We start from the raw sequence: 23,771 nt of genomic DNA, 5'->3' as shown, positions 1-23,771 counted from the left end.
TTCAGTTAGCGTTTAGGCTACTGAATTCACTGTCTCCTAATTCCAGATAGTATAGATGATAATACAGAAAATAATATGAATGCACACTGACCTAAACTACTGCATAACCAAGCTTAACATAACCTGACCATGCGGTTAAGGAAATTGCGTTTAACTAATAATAATGTACAACCAATTAAGCAAACTACTTTTGGTTTTAGGTTTCTTGTAGTTTATCTGGAGTGTGTTTCAGGCTATATGGTTCCATTTGAATGCTGTCCTGTGGTGCTACCAATTAACATTTCATTCACCCACAATTACTTGCTCCTTGGAGAAAATATGACTGATAAAAATCTTAAAATATAACATTTTATTTGTTACAATATGACAAATGCTTTTAAATTTAACTTTTAAGTTTTTCTGTTTAGATTAAGGAACCCAAGAGTGGCACAACCAAAATTGTAAATGTGTTCTATTAGTATAACAACAAATCCTCAAATTAACTAATTCATTAACAATCTCCCAATATAAAAGTGCTCAGAGTGATAAGAAACATTATAGTCATCACCACCTTATTCAAACAAGAGTCCATAGATGTGCAATTCAAACTACAAGCAGATCTACTATGTACTGTGAGCTTGAAGATCCGCAATGTTCGGCCGTATAACTAAGTGTAAATCGTGTTTAACTCTCTCCTCAGAGTTTGACAACAAAGGAATGTAAAGTCAGTTTACATTTAAAAAAAAATCTGATCTCCAACTCAACTAAATAAATGAGGAATCACATTGTTTTTTAATTTAGGCAAATACCTTTCTCCATGAGGGCAACAATTTTTGCAACAAAAAATCTAAAAATCCAGACTATACAGAGAGAAAAGAAAATCCTTCACAGCATCTGAGGTAAAAAAAGAAAAAAAAATCTAATAATATGTTATGGTAAAATTAGATTAAGAGACAAATAAGGCACTGAGACATGTCTAATAAATATTTTGACATTACAAAATGTCTACAGTCCATCGGTGTTAAAGCTATAATCCAGAATTTATTTTAATCGATAAATATTATTTCAACCACTCTGTATGGCAGAGTATGCTAATAATAAATAACTAGCACATCTCCAGTTGCTGGAAGGTGGTCTCCCTATTCTTCCATTGAGTAAGTTACTGTTCAGCCTGGCAGCCCAAATCCAGCCCAAATCCGATTTGAGCCTATCCAGATTGGAATCGCATTGTTTAAACAGCAAAAAAACACATGTAAAACATCAATCACATACCGTAGCCTCCAATTTGGATAGGAAATCGTATTTGGGCTGGATTTGGGCTGCCAGTCTGAACAGGGCCTTTAGACTCTGTTGGGCAGAACACCTACTGGTTGACAATGTCATTGTCAAAGTCAGATTGGACCCAAGTTGCATTGGACTACAGACATAAAACTTACAGAAAGTAGCTTTACAGTTACAATATGTACGTTTTATGTCTCTACCGATGGAGAGAGCTACTTTCAACGTTGTCTGAACTATAATAAAGATGTCAGAGCATCTAGTGTCACTGTCCAGTCCAATGCGCGTCTGCTTCAAATAACTTTACTGACAGTGTCAACCAGTAGGTTTCCTGAGGATCAAAGGAGGTCACGCACATCCACATACCATTTAAAGGCAGGTGCTGAACTTCAAAGGATGCAAAGATCAAAGAAAAATAAAAGTCTGCATACAGTAGCTCCCTTCGATGACTTAATTTTTGCACCACCTGAGTGGGTGCCAAAATGGCTCAGGTTGTGCCAAAATAAAGTAATTGAAGGGAGTGCAAACTTTTGCTTTTCTTTTAACCAGTAGGTTTCCTAAATGATGCCAGGGTCTACATTTCTCAGTAGAAGAGACCACTGCTGCAGATGTACTAGTCATATGGTATTAACCTACTCGAAGTGTACAGATTGGTTAAAAGAACATATAATAATATAATATTCATTATAATGAGTCCCAGATTTTAGCTTTAATATAAAAACATAGTTCACCTGAGAGAACAATTTAAAATTCACATATCAACTGCCGTAGTCGTTCACTTTCTGCAGGGCCACGGCACTCACATTGAGGGCATCTTCATCGGGCAGAAACTCTCTCAGTAAGAAAGACAGGAGCATCTGTCAGGAAAAGGGATGAGTGAGCCAACAAGACAGAATTATTTTTTAATCATTTCTGAGGAAGTTGGTTTTGTTAGCGAGGAAAATGTTGCAAATTGCATGCAACGAACCAGGGAAAGTGACAGAATGACATCTATAGCTCACTCTACAAGGATGGATACTCACATACACCAGTCTCTGGTTTTCATCTCTGTCCTGAAACAGTCTGAAAACGGTCTCCATGTGCGCCCTCTTCAAGATGAGGTAGTTGGAATCTAGGATAACAACACAGAACACAGCATGGGCGAAGCATGCTTTTGAAAATACATCGGACAGTTTCATTCTATTAAACCAGGTGGTTTTCAAACTAGGTTGTGGGGACCCCCAGGGGTCCTGGAGGGGGAGTCTCCAGTCAAATGAGGAATAGTTTTTGAACTATAATTCAACTGACTTGAAATGACAAAAATACAAACACTGTATTAGCAATTATACTAACAATAAGTTTCAATATCCCCACTGCACATCGATTTCTCGCTAGGACAGAATCATTTAAATTTGGGGGTGCGCCGCATGACAAAATCTGGAAACCCCCTTCTGTAAAGAATAACACCGCTGTCTTGAACATTCCAACCTTTCTTGAAACTTCTTCTTTGTAAAACATTAAGCCAGATTCATACTTGGTCGCACGACGGTGCCAAGCGTAAAAAATAGCAGACCTAGTACAAGCTCACACGCGTCACATCTTGTAGGTCTGCTATTTGCGGCATGTGACACTGTCGTGCGACGGAGCACAATTAGGCTTTACCCTGGGAAAAACATATGATAATAATAAGATAAACAATTGTTAGTTACTGTTGCTAACTAGTTGGTCTACAAAAAAAGTCCAAACTTCTTTATTATCATTATCTTTACTTCAATTTTGCTAGTGGTGTACAGTAAACAGACCACAAGGGTTTTCCATGTCTCCTAGCAACAACAGAATGTTGAAAGCTTCTACTGAAAACATGAGAGCTAGCGTACATTTAGCACAGATGAGCTGATGGGCTTTGTCCCTGGTCTCGTCTTTCTCCTCTTCGGTGCGGGGCTGCCTAGGTGTCGCCGGTAAGCCGCCAGGCCACTGCTTCTCACGCAGGTTGTCGATATACGCAGCCATCTGCACTTCTGTTGGGTTCATCTTGCTTAGAAAGGAGTTCATCTTCCTAGTAAGAGGAATATATGTCTCACTGTATCAAAGTTTTTTGATTAGGGAACTGTGAGAGAGATCAAAAAATATTTTAAATGAGCCTTACTTTTTCAAGATGGGCATAACGGGCTTCAAAATGGCATCAAATATGTTCATGAGGATGGAATTGCCTGGAAGACCAATAAGAACAATAAACATTTATTTAAACTTTACAGGATGTTATTGTATGACGACGACGCTATGAATATTGTGATTGAACGCTGAACAAACCAGCTATTTCCTTTAACAGGTCAAATATGGCTTTGGTGGCTTCCTGTTGCTCCCAGCTGGCCTGGCTCTTCTGCCCCTGCGGTTCGTCCCCTTTTGGCAGAGTCCCATGATCCTTCAGTTTAGTCCTTTTCAGACACTTTCCACCCAAACTCCGCCATGACAGGCTGTCTGTGCTGTCCATCAATGAGTCTCCGTTTTGTGCGCGTTGGGATGTGATATCTGAATCGGTCAGGTCTTCATCGTTGCCGGGTTTTATTGAGGCCAGAGCCTCTTGTGATCTGGACCGGGATAATCCTTTTATTATCGTTTTCAGAAGAGAGGTTCGGGGATTTTCTAAATCCTCCATCTCGTCTTGAGAACAGCTTTCATTAGTTGAAGAGTCCAAGCTAACAATAGCTTGTGGTTCCTTATCAGCCTCTCCCACGGGCGGTTCTGAAGTAGGATCAGTTTGGGAGATAACAATAGCCGGGATTGCAGCATCAGTCACATCGAAGCACTTCTCATTTGAGGCCTCAAAGGATTCGGCTGGTGGAATCGTAGTCTCTGGACACGAAGGGCTCATTATGCCATCTAGATGAGAGCTGTGGGGCTGCAAAGAAAACAACACAAAAAAGGACTTTTAGACATTCAATTCACAGCACAGCTGACAGCATACAACTTAACAAATCAATTTCCCAATTGAATAACGTTTTTGTTGCAAATGAAACAAACCTTCAAATGCTAGTGCGACAACTGTGATTGCCTACATCCTTTATTCAATAGTTGTGGTTGTTCCTTTAGATACTAGTTAAACCATTATTGATACCGTGGGGAATTTCAGGTGTCGTAACAGCAACAACAATAGTCATGCAACAGGATAGGGACAAGTGAGTGTAGAGAGATAAGAATAACATTTAAAAAATATATATATAATACAATCAAATAAAAAATATAAAATGTAATAAATTAAAACAAAATAAATAGATTCAAAAGATTCAGTCTGACCTTGGTCAGACTGAATCTGTACTTGGTCTGACTCTGTTAACTTATGTATATCCTATTAATAAATGAATAATATACAATCTATCAACAGTGAATATATGCATGAACGTATATCTATCGCTTATGAATGGATATATACATGTACATACTATCAACAGTGGATATGGAACTGATATATGTTCTTGTTCTGTGTATATTCAGTGTCAAACCAGCCTGCAGTGGGCGTCTGGATAATATTAACTATGGTGTGAAATTGATCTTCTCAAAATCACATCATAAAGCAGAACCGTGGTGCTGTTTACCTCATCTTCCTCTTGTCCTGGAGTCAGCAGGTACGCCAAGCCGCTGAGAAGTCGCCACACGCCGCTATGTCCTTCTTCTTCATCGCCCAGCAGTTTGTCCAACGGGCAGAGGAACTGAAAGACTGGCTGGCTGTGACCCATCACACCATCAGCAACCACCGTCTGTACAGCAAACAGACAACGGTAATAACATCTTCTAGTCAGTGGTGGAAACCAAGTACATTTACTCACTTGCTTAATTACAATTTTGAGGTACTTTTACTTTACTTGAGTACTGCCATTTTATACTTATAGGTAAATATTGTACTTTTTACTCCACTACAATTATTTGACAGCTTTAGTTACTAGTTGCTTTGCAGATTCAAATTATTATTACAAAACATACATTAAAGGGAAAATCTTCATGAATTCAAGGCTTCATGGGGTGAGTGTTTGATAGAGTGAACTCTCCCTTTAACCACTTAAGCCCTATTTTGTACTTAAAACAGCCAATCTACAAGCTTGTAGATCTGCTATCTTCTAAACATTTTGATATTTTGAAAAATATTAAAGAATATGGACATTCTGCCATTCTGCATAATGAGTACTTTCACTTTGAAACTGTTAAGTAAGTATATTTTGATGCTAATACTTTATGTACTTTTTTCAAGCAAAATCAGGCCTTTTACTTGTTCTGGAGTATGTCTTGAACACTGTCCATGTGTTATGCGTCAGTGGACCTGTCTTGTACTCAGGGAGACGTTTACCTGAAGGAAGAGTTCCACTGAGGCTCTGACTTCATCCTCGACTCCATCACTGACCGCCTCCTCTGAGCTTTTCACCAGCTCTAATATCGAGGGAAGTTTGGTGGAGTCCTGAAAATGCAGCAAAGATTGACATTTAACATGAGCATGCTGTGACACAGAGCGGGGCAATCAATATGGATGGAGTGAATTATTTTTCTATACCATCTGTAATGGAGAGGAAAAATGTAACACCCCATATCGTTCTAATTTAAGACTGTGGTATATATATATCACATTCCAAACTTGTTAAGCACGTTTTGTGGCTTGTTTACACAACATTGCTGTCTCGGGCACATCCCAGGATAGACGGTAAGGAGAAACTCAACGTGGGACATAAATTGCAAGAATTGCAAGAATGAAACCCTTTTTGTGCATGTCCGTGCGTGGCGTAGGACATATTGTACTGTAAGTCCTAAGATCATGTAAAAATGATGACATTCATTGAACATGTTAGTACATTTTTATGATTTTTAACTAGCGAATAGATCACTCATATTATAATGCAGTTGCTGAAGATGAGCTGAACCCATTCTACCAACACCCTGTCAGGAGTGGCTCCCACTACTTTGACTTAGCTGTGAAATAAAAGTTGAGCTCAATGATTAACTTAATGGAAACGTTATGAGCAGGAGGAGTAGCCCATAACCGTTGCGGTACTGCCATCGTACTTCACACTGAAAAATGGCCATGGGTGCAGATTTGCTGAGTTAATATTCTCACTGAATGTGGGGGGAAGGGGAGGGGGGGTTATTAGCCTACCAAATAAGCTCTGACAAATGACCAATCATCTACTTCCATTACTGCCGCTGCTGGGCAAGGGTTATGGGTTGCTTTAAGCCATACTTATACTTTGCACGACACCGAGTTGGTGCGTGGGTGTCGTGCACTGAAAATAGCAGATGTGCTATGTTCAGTGCGCAACACCAACATGCAACGAAGTACAAATCAGTCATTACTTCCTCATGACACCAGGTCAATCACTGAGCAAAGCTTTTTTCCTCTCTCTCTGCAAGTGCGAGGAAGTAAAATACGACATTTGCATGTACATGTTTCAATCATGGTTCTTTCTCCTTCCTTTTTCCTCCATTCCTTTTAACGCAGAACCTTGTGAGTCTATGTAAGACAATTTTAATATTTTGTATCATCAACAGCAAAGTAAGATGTGTAATTGTGTGAACAGTTATGTAAATTCATAACTGTTCACATTTGTAACACTATGCTAATTTGCATATATTATTTATGAAGCTTGAAAAAGAAAAAACTGGGATATTCACACTTTGGATTTCATCTCCCAATTTATTGACTGAAAAGCAATGTTTCAACCCAAAAGTCTTCATCTCTGAAGATGCTGTTGGAATAGAAAAGTTGTTTTTTTAGTCAGTACATTGGGAGCTGCAGCCTTGTGAACCTTTATTCTGCACTTGGATGTGCTTGGATGTGCACACAGCTACTCTACTGTGCCTAAAAATATTTTATGCCATTATATACCTCAGTACTTGAAACAATGATCTAGTACCTGCCACAGTGACTGGCTATGAACACTGTGTGTATCGTCTCTAACCTGCCATCTGTTGCGGAAATATATAACATCCATATAGGTCTTCTTGATGTCCCAGTGAAGGTTCTCTGTGTTGTCTTGTTCCTCCAGGTGAACAATGAACACCAGCTCCTCATTCTGCCACTCCGCCTACAGTACGGCACAACAGAGGGACAGACAGACAGACGCTATCTCAGGCTCACACATTCACACAACATCCAGGGACGTGCTGGGTTGCAGCAGTCCCAGCTGCATTAACGAGCGCTCGAGACATTCCACACCTGTCACGGTGATTCGCGACTCACATGAGGGATGCTGAGGGCCCAGCGGCCGACGCGCCACATTTCATACGACAGTTTGAATTCCAGCATGTCCTCCCGAACGCTGGTCAGGTACTCCTCCAGGTCACTGTCCTCCTAATGAAAAGCAAGACCCAGGTCTGTCACGTTTCATTAATCATCACTTTAACATTAATGAAATTTGAAAACTGGCTAAATTCAATTCAAGCCAGGGTCAATGTTCCCGCTGGCTGGCCTGCTATTGTTGTCGGAGGTTATTATTATGTAGTGGAATAAATGTCCAGATGTCTAGATAATTACTACATTAAATATGATGGATGTATTGTAATTCATTATATGAAAAAATAAATATGAATATTCTTATATTATAAATATACAGAAAAATATATTATGAATATATTTCAATGAGCCTTTTAACAATGGCCTTTTAGCATTTTAACAAAGACAAATATTATCAAAATGATTTAAAGTAAACTTCAAGTAGACATGTACAACATGAAGGTCCATCATTGAATTCTGTGACTAAAGCAGTACAACACACCAGATTATATTTTCTGTACTTGTTAATTGTAATAAATGACTTCTCTATACTGAAACATTCCTGGTCATATTATTAACCAGTTATGAGCAACTGTGCAACAAACCATCTTTCATGCCCTAGATGTGCCTCAATGGTGCCCCCTACTGGTAGAAATCTCCAGCCAAGTGTACCTCATTAAATGAGGTACACTTGGCTGGAGATTTCTACCAGATCTGTACAAATTTTGTACAGATGTTTGCTGGCAATTTTGTCCAAGGAAATGTAATCAGTGTCCAAAATGTTCACTTCCCCTCTATGCTTATGCAGGATACCAAAGTCCCTCTGCCCTCTACCCAAAATATTTGTACAAATCAGTCAAGGGCAGCTGTTTTTTGTTTTATTTTTTGTGAATTTATAATCTCAGATCCACTGACTGCGAACCACTTTCCAAAGCATACCCTAGCTTGTTTGATTTTCAGGGAAGCCATTAATTTCAGTGCGGTATAAAATCAACTTGTAGAGACTTCCTTGAGATAGGTAAGCCAACACACTAAATATAAGTATTCCAATAAGTGTAAACAAACAAACAAAAGTCTAAAAAGAAACTGGTCAATGTTCATGTACGATATACCGTATGGCCAAATCTATTAATAGACAATAACATTAATTGTCTCCAGTATGGTCCACATGGAACCATAATGTTGGGATATTTTAGTAATACAGATTTGGAAATAGTTCAAAGGGAGTACAGATGTGGGGGGAGGTTCTGGGTTTACAGAACTGACTGCTGAGACCTTTGGAGGGGTCCTGGGCTCAATTCAACCAGACATCTGCAATAGGACGTACTCACTTAAAGACCCCTTTGAAACCATCTGTCATAGCCAGCCCCCTTCTACCTCTGAGAACTAATCTAGTTATTCAACATGCATATTCATCCATGTTACAGTACATTACATCACATCACATCCTGTTTACTGGTAAAGAGGGCATACGCTGAATAAGATGTTTAGTTATTCCAATAACTTTTTGTTATTATGATAATTACTAGCTTCCTTGGATGTGGTGTGTTTCTAAACGTTCTACTCCTGTCTGCTCTTGAATACAGTACATGTTGGCCATGAATTTTAGTATTGGTATACTTTTTGAATAATTTCTGGAATATATAATTTCTCTATAATAGCGCTACAGTCTGTAGTCTAAAAACCTGGAAGTGAGTTTGCAATGCGTTCTCTCGCCAGATTCCCAATGTTTTTTCTCCAAACGATTTACTATGTACAGAATACTATGAACTTTCTGTATGCAGAAAATAATGTATTTTTTAAGAGAGTTTACCTTTTTGTCCAAAAACATAAATTACTCCTGTTAATACAGTATCTCAACCATGAATTCTCAAGCCATTTTGTGAGGCTTTTTCTACTTGAAGCACTTAAAATGTTTTTACAATTAAAATGTGTCCAATCTGTATGGTAGAGTATGGTAATACAATATAACTTACAATTGAGGTGGTTGTATTTTGTCTCCCTGCTCTTCTATTGAGACATTTAGATCGTGTCAAAGGTCATGACCTGATGGTCAAAATTCAATTCATCCCCTGAGCAAGCAGGTAGGCTCTGTTAGCTCAATGGTAAAAAAATATCAGCGCAGGAAACAGGGTTCAAATCCGGGGTAGAAGAGGAAAGTTACGTTGAATATGAATTGCATGTGGTTCAAACACTGACTTGTGGAGACTGTCATGGTGTACAACGGGTGAACATCATAAAGCTGTGATTACCACAGAGCCGATTTCCATTGATCCAAAACCCAGTGCAGTAATTCCTTAAATGCCGTACGTAGGATCCCATAGTGGAAGTAACTTAAGGGTTAAGCCTAATTTATACTCCATAGTACGACGGTGTAGAAAAGACCAGATTTTAAGTTAACAATGCGTTGCATCACCTAGAAAAATCACCTATCATCACTAGAACTCTCTGTTTCCCACCGCATGGAAGCTCCTCCACTGAATACAAATAAGCATTATGAGCTTTAAAGCTGCAATCCGTAAACTTTATTTCCTACTCGGGATTCAAACCCGGGTCTCCCGCATGAGACCAAATCTCCTCGGCCAAGGGGCAATCCCCACTTGGCCAGGGGAGACATTGTGCTTATAAGCTTCAGGCAGTACTACTGTACTTATCAAACAGCAGGTGTCCTACCCAACACCAGGGTCAACATTTCTCAATGGAAGAGTAAAGAGACCACCTCCAACCACTGCAGCTAACTAGTTATATTGTACTAACATTCTCTACCATACAGTTTGGTTGAAATAACATTTTACTCATTAAAAAAGGATTGGAGCTTTAGTCTTGCAATTATGACTTGTGTCAGAATGTCAGAATTCTGGGATTTTCTTTTCACAAATGTGAGATAAATTCATGAATAAAACCCTCAGGATTGTGTTATTTTTAGTCAGTTGTTGGAAATGTGCTTCCACAGTTACCTGCTAAACATTCTGACTGAAAAACAAAGAAAGATGTTCCTACATCATCGGAATCCAGGTGGCTGTGAACAGAACCTTCTCTGCTACATCCGTCGGACTCCACGCTGGCCAGGGCCCGCATCATTAACTCCTGTTCCACCTTCTTCAACTTCTTCTTCTTTGCTCTCTTGGACTTCATCTTATCCATCATTTTTGACCAACCTTCCTTCAGCTTGTTGGCTGAAATGAAAGCAAGCCACATGCGCGCGCACACACACACACACACACACACACACACACACACACACACACACACACACACACACACACACACACACACACACACACACACACACACACACACACACACACACACACACACACACACACACACACAAATTGATATTCACACACACAAATTGAAGTGAAATTGAAAGTTACATGTCAATATGTTAATAGTAGAATACAACACTGAAATGCTGACAATACTTTTTATGTGTATGTTACATACGTATACTATTATACTGTGTATATGTTAATATCTCCGCCAGGCTAAAAGCAAACAGGGAGAATTTGTTGGATTGGCCTGAAACCGTGGCTAAATATGGAGTCATTCGCCATGGATACGTCATGGATGACTAACATCAGAGACTGGCCTCACTACATCAGAGACTAGCCTCACTTCTGGCGGAGATATCTCCACTGTGTGCATGATACTCTCTAGTACATGTTTTATTTTTTTATATATTTATTTATAATGTATAGTAAACATGATCTATTTGTATCTTCTTACTGTTGGGAATGTTTAAGATCATTTTATTCCACCTTTAGCTCCTTGGGAGTATGGTTGGTTTTTCTGTTGTTGTATGTTATTGTGTTTCTTTGTTACAAACTTCCAAAAACGAATTGCCCCTAGTGGGATTAATAAAGCCGTTTGAAGTTGAGAGGGCTGCTCCTACGCACAGAGGTAAGCCAATAAAGCTAGAGTCACAATAGCTTCACAACAACCTGTTTACACACTCATCAGATTATTGTGCAACTTTGCGCGCTTGCTCAGCTGTCCATTCTTAGAATCCCATTTCTCAAACCTTGCTAAATTGTGCTGACTCGACAATGATTGCAGAGATTGGTTGGGATGCCGTGGTCAGGATTAAACCAGGCTGAATTAGATGCAGTGTGTCAAAATGAAATCCCCTCTTATATTAGACTGTGTAGATAAAGCGAATAAACACCTTTCTTTCTGGATTTCCTCTTTTTGCTGGTGGAAACCTCTGCTCTCTCTGCATACCTACAAACACAGACAGGCACAGGCTTGTCTTTTAGAACAAAATACATTAGTTGTTACAAGTGCAATGTTGAAAAGCATTGCTTGTTAGTATTATGGCAGACAGCAGATTCTAGATGGATGACAGCCACTCACGCTCCACCGCTCTCCTCTTCCTCATCTTCCTCCTGCGAGGACTCGGAGAGTGGCTCAGCCTCGGCGCCGCATAGCTCCTCCGCAGAGCCTTTGGAGGTCACGCTGTCGAGTTGACTCAACACCAGCTGGTTCAGATTGTCCGGTTCAGACAGCCATGAAACCAGCAGGTCCAGAGCTGAGGACAACAAACACACAAAATAACTCACAACATGACATATCCCAGTAGTAAGCTAGATAAATTCACATTATCTCTGCCTGACATGGCAGGATAATATCAATAATAACACCTGATGTCAACAATGTTTACCATTTAACCATTTAGCAGACGCTCTTTTCCAGAGCGACAAAGTGCAAGGTCAGATAAGTATGATACAAATGAATAACATTTGTATCTTCCAAATGTTTTTGTTTGTTGGTGTTATTTTTTACTGTCAGATCTTCCCTTTGTGTATGTTTTGAGAACAGTCCAAGGCAAGCACACAGAGGTAAATCTAGATATAATCAAATATGTGCATGTGTACATTTAGAATTAAAAAATATGCACATAATTATGACAGTAAAGGGTCATTTTTAACAATATCAGAATCGGTTCGAAATAATTATGTCTAATTATGGCTCTGGTTAATAGTACTGAAACGGAGTAAAGCTTGTCAGCACTTGTACTGTGTACATCGTAAATCTCTAGCACCAATCTGTACGTACAAAACACCGTTGCTGGGTCACCAAAACAAAAGGACTGTCCAGCTGGTATGAATGTTAATGTTTTAACCACAAGCATTTAAATGAAGCTGTAAAACCTGTTCCATGGTCACCTTACAACATTCCCAGAAAGATTAAATGTTTCATTTTTCATCTACAAACTACAACAGATAAAAAACATATGTAAAACCAGGATACGTGCTCTAAGCCCTGACAATTATTTACTAACATATAATATAAGTCATGGCAGTTGGAGTATAAACTAGTTATCTAGGCAGGTTTTTTTTTCCAAACTTCCTAAATTACACAATTCAATGATGTACTGTATTTTTTGTATGTCTTTATTTATTTAAACAACAGGTGTGCAACGTATTGAGCTGCTCATAGAGTTGGTTGAAATAAATGTATCACACTGGTGAAGTTGACATTCTAGTGCTCGCTTACCCTTTAAGGCAACGATCTCATTCAAGGCACAGCGGTTGACATCTTGTCCCCGTAGAGACTCAGGGAAAAGGTTACGTACCAACGCCTCAGAAAAAGTCCTAAGAACTGCCACCTCCTCTGCCCTGGAGCTGAACAGAGGCTCTCTAAAGATACACACAAACCCAAAAAACAACACCAATCCTATTAATTGTATTCATTCACAATCCACTTTTAAACTTGTTGCACTGGGAGATTCCCTATTAATCGTTCATTTGAATTCTGTCATTCTATTGTGTTTCTCTTCGGGAATTGTTGTCAGATTTTCACGTCCTCCTCACGATAGAAAGATAGGATTCAGGTGGAGAAAAAAAAGAATTGCCCTTTAATGAAATGTATGATAAAATAAAATGCATTGTCAAAATTTGCATCTACATTAAATTAAAATCACATGTTAAAGTAGGGTAGACCTTTATTAAATCCACCGGGGATATTCAGGGTTAGGTGTCTTGCTCAGGGACACTTCAACACGTATACTGGCGGACCGGGGTTCGAACTGGGAGGCCTCTAAGGATTGCATCTCAAAAACTACAGGCTGGATTGTCATGACAATCTGCACAAAAACATTCTCCACACTAGTGGGCATGGAGCTATAAGGATGGGAGTTTGGTCAGTTCAAACCACTTATGTTCAGTTGGATATAAGGAGAAGGCAGGTTCTAGTCTAGACTCTTGTTTATTGTAGCGTTGGGCTACATATCGTGATGTCATTCCACATGAAGAATATACACACAACACCCACCAAGGACAGTGTCATTTTGTTTCCATTGTTAATCTGGTTATTGCTTGCTTTTGTCCAAGGGCCTTTCTATGATTTAGTTGTCATGTCATTTTATTTTTATTTTTATCTAAAGCACTTTTGTAACTTTCTTCGATAAGAGCTCTATAAATAAAGTCTATCATTATTATTATATGATGACTCAGACACTCAAGCGCTTAGAATGTAATCAGCCATTAGTATTTCAGTGCAGTGCCGTAGGTCAAAAGATACAAGCCAATAAAAGACAAGTCTTTACAGTAAGTGAATGATTCATAGAAGGTGATAAAAAAAAACAATAAGGAGTTTATAGAGTTGAGCACAGTAGTCCGAGCACAGAGTGCCTTCAGCATCTGCCTGATCTCACTGGTAGAAGAAGTACTCCGATATCTTACTAAATGAAAACTATGTAGAAATACTCTTGTTGCAAGTAGAAGCCCTGTATTCAAACTTTTAAAAGTGCAAAAGTATTGACACCAAAGTATACTTGAAGAACCAAAAGTAAAAGTACTTATTATGCAGAATGTCCCATTTCCCAAGTGTTTGTCAAAATATATCGAAAATAGCAGAACTACAAGCTTTCGAAAATAGCAGAACTACAAGCTCTCAACATGAACACATCACATTGTGACACATTGTGAGTTTGTAGGTCAGTTATTTTCGAATGGATGAAGAATACAATGGGGGATGTATGTTTTGTAATAATAATAAAAAACTAAAATAATACAAAATAACAAAATAAAGTTTCAAATAATTGGAGTAAAAAAGTACAATATTTGCCTCTGAGGCGTAGTGACGTAGAAGTGTATTAAGCATTGACAAAAACTAAAAATTGTACTCAAAGAAAGTACAGTACTTGAGTAAATGTACATAGTCATAGTTACTTTCCACCACTGGTCTGATCTCACCTGTCAGACTGCTTGGCGTTGTGCAAGTGCTGCGTCAAGATACGAATACAACCAACGGAGGCCTCACAGACATCCAGGTCTTTGGCCCTGAAGATGACTCGATCAATGACAGAGTCAAACTCTCTGCTCAGCACCTGGTGCAGGGGCTGGTCCTCGAGGGGTTCAGGGACACAGTACCATGGCAGAACGAGCTGGGTGTATGCGCACTCAATCACTGGTGTGGAAAGAAGACAAACACAACCGAAATCAATACAGTTCATATAGAATAACAAGACTTGGATTCAACCTCTTAAATTTCAAGGACCAGAAGGGGAGCTCTGATAATGACATCAAAGAAAAGGACCCGCACACTGTCTGGAACTTGCAAAAGAATTTTGCTCTTTATTCAATGTTTCGGTCGTTAGACCTTCATCAGAAAATCGATGTTTCTGTCCTGATGAAGGTCTAACGACCGAAACGTTGAATAAAGAGCAAAATTGTTTTGCAAGTTCCAGACAGTGTGCGGGTTATTTTCTTTGATGACATTATCAGAGATCCCCTTCTGAACATATGCACCAGACGTGAACAGTAGTTTAGACTGTAGACTTTGGAGCTATTTGGAAATTTGATCATCCAAATCATCAAATGTAGTTACAGCAGCAACAGACAAGTTGGTAAATGAACACAATTATAGACTTAATTTAGACTTAATTAAACTGAAAGATATATACACTCCAATCTCAGACACACATTGGTGTAAATAATGTGATTGCAGGCTCAGCACCAAGGGAGAGCTATTTGGATAAACACACTCAATCACTGGAGTAACAACCACTTTAGATGTTTTGAACAGAATAATAACTGCAGGTTGCATGAAACGCAGAGCTGTCGACATTATTTACTGCACAGACTTCAACCATTTATAATAATCATCAGTGGTGATTCCTGGTACAAAACAGTCCAACAGTCTAGTTCTTTCTCAAGCGTGAAAAAAACCCATTGAGCCTTGTTAGATACACAAGCTGCCAAAACGGTTTATTTCCTGTTCTGCACAACCACACAGAAAAACCCAGAGTGAACCTCTCTCCTATAGATGGGGTGGGGCTTTTTTCCCCAGATGATGTAATATGATCTCTGTGTGCAGCTGCCTCCATACAGCATACGACCCCGCTCAAATGTGTCATCTCCAAACAACAAAGATTGCTGACAAAACGAAACTACTTGCTTCCTTGTGTCACTTTTTGTTGTTTTTCATAGATGCTAGTTAAACTATGCAGATGTACTGTATGTTGGTTAGTTCATGTTTATTTTTTTTGATAGGAATGTACTGTTTGCTTGACCAGAAATGCCAAGAATGTTTTTAGGTAGCATATGGTTTAGATTAGACAGATTCTAGGTTTGATGTTTACGTGATACTGTATATCAGTTACTTTTGCTGCACTTAATTGTTTTCTTTGCACTCTACTTGAAGTAACAATTCATCCTGTTGTTTGTTGACTAGGATTCATGCCATTTACTCAGATGTAAGCATTTGCATAGTCGCTCTGCATAAGAGTCAGCTAAATGCCTAAATTGTAATTTCTGTCATTCCGTCATAATCTAAACGCATAGTCAACCTAGCTCTGAAAGAAAAAATCTAAACATACCAGAGCTTATACTGAAGGCAACATGTGACAAATATTAACTGTAAACGTGACAAATGTTTACTGTGCACACCATAATGCATGGCAAATCAATGAGTAGATCACAAAACAAACTTCCAAATGCTGCTGCTTAGTCCCACCTTGCTGAAGAGACTCCTTAACATGAGGATACTGCAGTTCCACGGATGTTTCAGTCAATGCACTTGTATTTGTAGGCTCTCCGTCAGGGACGTCAAAGCCCTGATCCTCCACACTGTTCTCCTATAAGGAGAGAGAGAAAGCTATAAAACAATTCAATTATAGAGAGCACCCATGCACATCCACAGTGGGAGGTGCTGGTGCAACTACATGACACATATACAGTACTAAGAATTAGGGCTGTCCCCTCATAGTTGAATGAACGATTACATGAACACTAACATCCCTATTCTGGGCATGTCATAATAGGTACGCATTCTGCGTAAAAAGCCAATCTACAAGCTCCCAATTGTGCGTTTTTTTTCCTCAAACAGATTTGGTGTAGAGGGAAAAATAGAGGGGAACCCTGGGGGACCCCGTCGTAGGCTTTAAGGCTTTGGGGCTTTCAATGGTTAATTGGTTGTTTTGGTCTAAAGTCGACCAAGTCTTTGTTAATTGATCAATCGGTTTATGCTTTTTTCCATGCACATCTCTGGCTATAACCTTTTACTGCCAGTCTACTTTCAATAGCCAGTAGCCGTTGTAATGTCAACATTAGAATGTTCAGTTCTCAACCTCACCAACATCAAAAAGCTGGTCTTTGCATGTTTGTATGCAGCAAACACAATTTTACTGATGTGTCTATTTAATCAATGAATCGATTAGTCGACAAATTCCTACTATGATGACTATTAGTCAACGAGGAACTTCTTCAGTCGAGGTTAGTTTTGTGAAACAAGTCCAGCCTGGGTTGGTTTGTTTTGACAAAGACATACGTTTACAGTAAGTGAAAAAAAATGCACCTCAGGCTGTTATTGACAAGGTCACACCATCCATCAACTCTCCTGAAGTGTGTGATAATACGGTATGTACAGTATGGTAGCCTATATAGAATATTGTTGTGGTAATGGACAACTTTTTATCATTAACACACTTTTACCCGTTGTATTTGTTCACAAAAACTATGGAGATGAAAAATCAACATAGGCTATTTAGCCTACATGGTATTATAGCTCAATGTTTTGTTCTAGACATGTAAAGTAGGCTAACAACATGTAGGCCAGTTAAGTAAGTAGCCTATCAAAAGTAATACCATACTGATATTGAATGCATAGCCCTAAAATGGCTGATATTCAGTGGTGGAAAGTAACTAAGTACATTTAATCAAGTACTGTACTTAAGGACACTTTTCAGGAATATTTACTTTACTGGAGTATTTCCAATTTTCAATACTTGTACTTCTACTCCACTACATCTCAGAGGTAAATATTGTACTTTTACTCCACTGCAATTATTTGTAAACTTTAGCTACAAATAAGTTAGTTGTAGATTTTGATTATTACAAAACACATATTAACCCCTTCAGCCTTATGTATACTTAGGCTATTTGAAAATAGCAGATCTACAAGCGACGCATTGTGAGCTTGTAGATCTGCCATTTTCAAAGCATTTTTATACATTTGGAACTTGTGAAATGGGACATTCTGCATAATGAGTACTTTCACTTCTTCTTTCTGGAATTCTGGACTTTTACTTGTAACAGAGTATTTCTACATTTATTATTTAAATGGAGTACTTTTACCACCACTGCTGAGATTCCATACTTTACATATAGCCTAATACATGCAATGCATGGAATGCAGCCATTCTGGGCTAAACTTGCAAATCATAACGTCATACAGTTGTGTGGATTAGTGTGAGCTTGTATATATGCTATTTTCAAAAGTACTTTGTACTTTTACTCAAGTAAATGTTGAATTCCTGACTTTTACTTGTAACAGAGAACGTATTTCTACGTTGCAGTATTGATACTTTTACTTAAGAATATTTTTGTATTTTTTCCACCACTGATGCAGCCATTCTGGGCTATAACTTGCAAATCACAACGTCATACAGTTGTGTATTTTCATTACCTGGAGTGATCTTTCATCAACCACATCATCGCCAGTCTGGGTGCTGATATTCTCCTTACAGTTGTTTTGGAAGATCAGTGGAGTTGAAATGCAACACAAAATGCACAGCAAGTACTGGGTCACCGTTCGTCCGCAGTCTGTCAAATAATAACAACACAGTAGACCCAGAATCATGGCGACAAAAGACAATGATTTCCATATGTACATCTTCTCTGTCCAGCTTTATAAAACACACGGTTTACAGCAATCAGTCATCATAGTCTCAGCGTTAAATCCCAAGCTCCTGCTTCGTAGATCCACATTTTGGGGGAAATAAGATAACGATCGCTTTTAATCTGGATGGAAGCACTCAACTCAAAACACACCGAGAGGAAAAAGGAGGGGAAAGTAATGTGGATGAGGAGTTGTGATTGGCTGTGAATTGTGTCTGCTATTGATAATAATACTGTGCCATCTGCAGGTTGTGGTGAGTTGACACAATCCTGAAATACAGGAATGACATTGGAATGGGTGGAGGGTACTAGTGAAAGTTGATACAATCTGGAATGAATGACATTTGGGGGAGGGTTGGGGGGGGGGGACAAAAGATGTAGCCTACAGCAGTGGTTCTCAAACTTTTTCATGTCAAGGACCCCCAAATTGACACTTATTAGTGAGCATTAGGGCTGCTACAGACCCCCATTTAATGACAATTTATATTGTAAAATCTATGTCAATTTAAGTGTACAAGTGGAACCAAATGGACCCGTTAAAAATGTGTTTTGCAAAAATCGGCCTCCTGGTGGCGCTATAACAGGCCTATCTGAAAAATCCAGGGAGTGTGTGTGCACAGTTTTGCTGCCATCGGGCCAACGGTGCCGGAGATTAGCTGCTGGCAGACAGACAATTGGAAAATAAAACTTGTCTTTACATGGGTGGGGGCACTTGGGGGGGGGGGTCTGAGAATTAAAACAGTAAAAATAAGGGGTGGGTGAGGGTTTAGCTGGGGGAAGCAATTTTTAATAGGTGGATTTTGAGGGTGTTTTGGAGAATGGGAGGTTGAGGGCATCTCTGATGTGGTTGGGGAGTGCATTCTGAAGGGAGGGGGCAGCAACAAAAAAATGCCCTGTCACCCAGGTTTGGCATCACTGGTAAGCAGGAGTGGACATGATGATGGAGGAGATCCTATAGAGGCCAGGTATGTAGGAAAAAGGATAAATACAAATAATACAATATCAACATCACATAATCTAATAAAATAGAATAGCTATAATATCAATATAATATCTAATAAATCTAATCTAATACAGTGATATTGGTTTTCAATTAAGTGAGTCCCGGGACTCACTGGTGGTCATTTGAATGACCTTAGATTAGATGTTGGCCTACAGTATTTGACAGTGCAGAAGCATAATTGCCTTGATGCCTATAACATTAACAAGCAGAAATCGTCTACACTTCTGTGGAAGCCCTTGGAGTCTAAACTGACTCACTGAGTCAGCATAAACTGATCATATTCAACTGATATAGGTTGTTCTATTCTGACATTATTAATCAAATTTCCATGAGCCATCAAGAATTCATTGTTGCCTATTGTTTTTTCTTCACTTGTACAAGTTAGAAAAAGCACAGACAAGTCAAATATACAACAATAAACTAAAATGCACAGATCAACTGAGAAATGACAAAAGTAATGGAAACATAGGCATACTAACATACATACATACATACTGCATGCATGCATACATACATACATACATACATACATACATACATACATACATACATACATACATACATACATACATACATACATACATACATACATACATACATACATACATACATACATACAGAGAGAGAGAGAGAGACAGAGAGAGAGAGAGAGAGAGAGAGAGAAAAGCAAAGACCAAGAAAGATGAGTGAGATATAGAGTAGTGACAGAGAATATGGTTGCATATTAATGCCCTTGCAATTGGTTAATGATGGAACTTCCACAAATAGATGAGAGCATTTGAGCATTACCTGAGATGAAGGTTTTTGATTGATTGATTGATTGATTGAAATTTTTATTAGGCAAAAGAATGTAAAACAACACAATTACATTTATAATGCTTTTGTCTAAAAGGTCCGGCCAAAAATGTCCTTGCGGGCTTGTTTCCGTTGGGGTCCTTGAATTAATTTCATAGACAAAGGTACTGTTGTATAGTTTGTAAATACAAATTCAGTTAATATGTTCTTGATTGTGCACATGTGTACACATAGATGCTGCAATGACACTATGTCCAGAGGCAAATTTGCAGAACAACATAACAGAACATTCTGCATATTTCCCAGGCTTTGTGTGTGCATACGGTCTGGCTACATGTCAGGGGAATTTGTATATTAATAATATCTGGAGATCTAGCCTATATAACTGAATGTTATGTCTGAAAGAATACTTAAGTAATTTCCATAATTACTAATAGTTACAATTGCTAACTTATCCCCCCTTCATTTCTGTGTGTACTTTTGGAAACTCGATGCGATGTGATGCAAACTAAAGGCCAGACCGCACCAATGCAACTAGTCGCAACTCCTTGCAACAAAACAGTTGTGCCATTGGGGATAATGGTTGCAAGTAGTTGCAAGTAGTTGCATGTTGCAAGGAGTTGCGACTAGTTGCATTGGTGCGGTCTGGCCTTAAGCGAGAGTGCAGACTAGCCAACACCAACTCGGGACTCCTGGCTCGCTGCCCTCCCCTCCCTCTAGCATCAGAAACAGGGTCTTTCTTGAGCTTGCAGTGTTGTTATTTCCGTTGTCACACCGCAGTGTGTCTACGTAGGTGCTGCGCCTCTTTCTCCTCGTAGCTATGGCTTGGGTTGGCTCCCACAGTGTCAGTTTGCTTGCTACCAGTACTTCCGGGAGCCTGACACAGTCTCACCTGGTAGGCCGTGACACCTACCAGCCTCATCCTTCTCTCGACAGGGGTCTTCAACGTTTTCAGGCCAAGGACCCCCTAGCTGAGAGAGAGATGAAGCAGGGACCCCCTCTATATTGTATAAAATTGTATTTTAGATACACTTTTGCTGCTCTTTTTTCCCTCCACACCTATAACTCTTTGCCAAAAATAGCCGATCTACAAGCTCACAACTTAACATATACTCTAAAATAAATTGTAGCTGAAATTACATTAAAATTCCTCACACTCCAACTCCCTATTATGTGTAAGTGATGCAATGCCACCATTTCGCCAGATGGGTACACTGTTTTACCTGTAATGCATCACTCAAACCAGTGGCTAACCCCAACTTGACAAACCATCTGGAGATTTCTTTGGAATGGTTCAGGTCATGATCAATACAATTGTCCAGTGTTATAATAAATCATGAAGACAGGTTTTCAACCCTGCTATTCTCTCTCACTTCTAGTAACAGGAGATGCCTCATTGTGATGATGTATCGGTTTTGCACTGCAGTGTCAAGGACAGCAGTCCCTATTGATAGAAAAGAAAGGAAGAAAAACCTTTAAATCAGTCAGTGTGACATCTACGGTGACTATCTTGGAAGCAGTACAGATGTGTATGTACTTGATGCTCCTATCCATAGAAAGAAACCAGTAAGGAGTGCAGTGGGCATATAGTGATCAGTCAATGTTCTTATGAGTTCATGTTTGTATACAAATCTCCAAACGTACTGCATGCTGATGTCGAATTAACTTAGTTATTTTTTATCAGGTAGTAATGTTTTACAGTTAATCACAAGGTTACATGAAGTCACTGTTTACTCTCCAGGTCATTATCTCTGTGATGCTGAAACTCGGACAGATGGACATGGTCTGTTGGCTATGCTATGTTGCATTGGTTATTATATTAAAGGAGATTTGGTTTTGTATGTGACAGAGAGCCATCAATACATTTCATTCTATATTCAGTTTTCTGTTCTATGGGAGAAAATATGACTCTGCCCCAGTGGTGGAATGTAACCAAATGCAATTACAATTACTCAGGTACTGTAGGCTATACTTTAGTAGGACGTTTAAGGTACTGTAAGCTACTTTAGTAGGAAGTTTAAGGTACTTGTACTTTGAGTATTTACATTTCATGCTACGTTACATATTACTTTGACTCCACTACAGGGGAAATATTGTACTTTTTACCTCACTACATTTATTTGACAGCTTGATCAATAATTATAAATAACCTGATATATGAAATGATTCTGAAATGAGCATTCTACATAATGTCCTACTTAAAGTTTTGCTATTTTAAGTACATTTTGATGCTAATTCTATTGTACTTTGACTTAAGTAAGATTTTGAATGCTGGTCCTTTACTTGTAACAACGTCTTTTTTTACACTTCAGTATTGCTACTTTTACCTAGGTCAAAGCTCTGCGCACATTAACTTGGATCAGAATTTAAAGCATGTGCAGTTGTGCACGCCTGTAGGCAGCCACCATATCGACAACAGCAAAGTGAGGCCTCCGCACAACACCCCCACAGCCTTCCGCCTCCCCTGCAGTCAAATTAAAAGGAAGCCAGCACCCTGCCTCTTTAACTCCACAAACAAAGGCTGCTGGGAGAATGTGAGAATGATCCATTACCAGACTGACGCCCCCCGGCTCTGCATCGCTCCCTTCTCTCCAACCCCCACAACCACACATGACACAGATGGGCAGTGTGATAAGTCTCCTTAACTTTCCTTAGAACATCTCACCAAAACCCCTCCTCATACATGATTAAGTCCATTGCATCCATAACACTTGAGAACTGCCATAAGATCAACTTAACTTACACTGGAACCTGTAAGGCGAGTTGCTTATGTCAGGTCTATGGAGGAACATTGTAATGGTTATTTCTCCCCGGATCTTAACATCGGCAACACATTCACAAGCTGTTGTTCTTGGGTTTCGTTTTTTAAACAACTTGACTAAAGATACATTTATTGGCTGCAAACATTCACACTCATCTGTGAAGCTGCGTCATGTTATGTTAGATACCACTGTGTTGAGAACAGAGCTGACAGTCTGTATTGTTTTGAGGTTCCAGTGTGAGCTGTTGAACACTGGGAGGGATGGGGTCAGCCAGACGTCATAAGAGCATACTGTTTGATGAGATCTCACTGAGTATGTTTGCGGTAGAGAAAAAGAAAACACTGTTGCTGAGGGAAGTGATGAATAGATTTCTATACAATGAAACATCATACAACATATAATAGTGTGTGTGTGTGTGTGTGTGTGTGTGTGTGTGTGTGTGTGTGTGTGTGTGGGCGGCGCGAGAGGGCATGGAGAGAGGGGCTGAATTAATTTATTTGCCAGCCTCGTTTAACATTAGCATTTCTATGTCCAAATGATGAATACGAATTAGTCTGTGCACAATCCGCTAAGTGCTATTGCTTGTGCATTTACAATTC

At 39.2% G+C, this 23,771-nt stretch overlaps 1 protein-coding gene across 1 annotated transcript; it reads right to left on the bottom strand.

The window, feature by feature from the left end:
- Window positions 1-334: 334 nt before the first annotated feature.
- LOC311065545 (uncharacterized protein) lies at window positions 335-18,710 on the bottom strand. The gene is made up of 16 exons (XM_084085935.1): window positions 18,401-18,710; window positions 16,451-16,571; window positions 14,689-14,902; window positions 12,989-13,131; window positions 11,846-12,020; window positions 11,658-11,713; window positions 10,490-10,665; window positions 7,457-7,567; window positions 7,176-7,301; window positions 5,576-5,683; window positions 4,830-4,991; window positions 3,547-4,135; window positions 3,383-3,446; window positions 3,114-3,292; window positions 2,280-2,368; window positions 335-2,114 (listed from the first exon to the last, which is right to left on the bottom strand). Exons 1-16 carry the CDS (start codon window positions 18,605-18,607, stop codon window positions 2,016-2,018), a joined length of 2,619 nt encoding a protein of 872 aa, XP_083942061.1. The 5' UTR covers window positions 18,608-18,710; the 3' UTR covers window positions 335-2,015.
- Between the last annotated feature and the right edge of the window lie 5,061 nt (window positions 18,711-23,771).

The sequence above is a fragment of the Gymnoscopelus microlampas genome, assembly GCF_963454915.1.
Source record: "Gymnoscopelus microlampas genome assembly, chromosome: 18".
NCBI classification, from domain to species: domain Eukaryota; kingdom Metazoa; phylum Chordata; class Actinopteri; order Myctophiformes; family Myctophidae; genus Gymnoscopelus; species Gymnoscopelus microlampas.
Note: the sequence above shows the minus strand (reverse complement) of the source record. Positions and strands in the feature narration are given on the sequence as shown.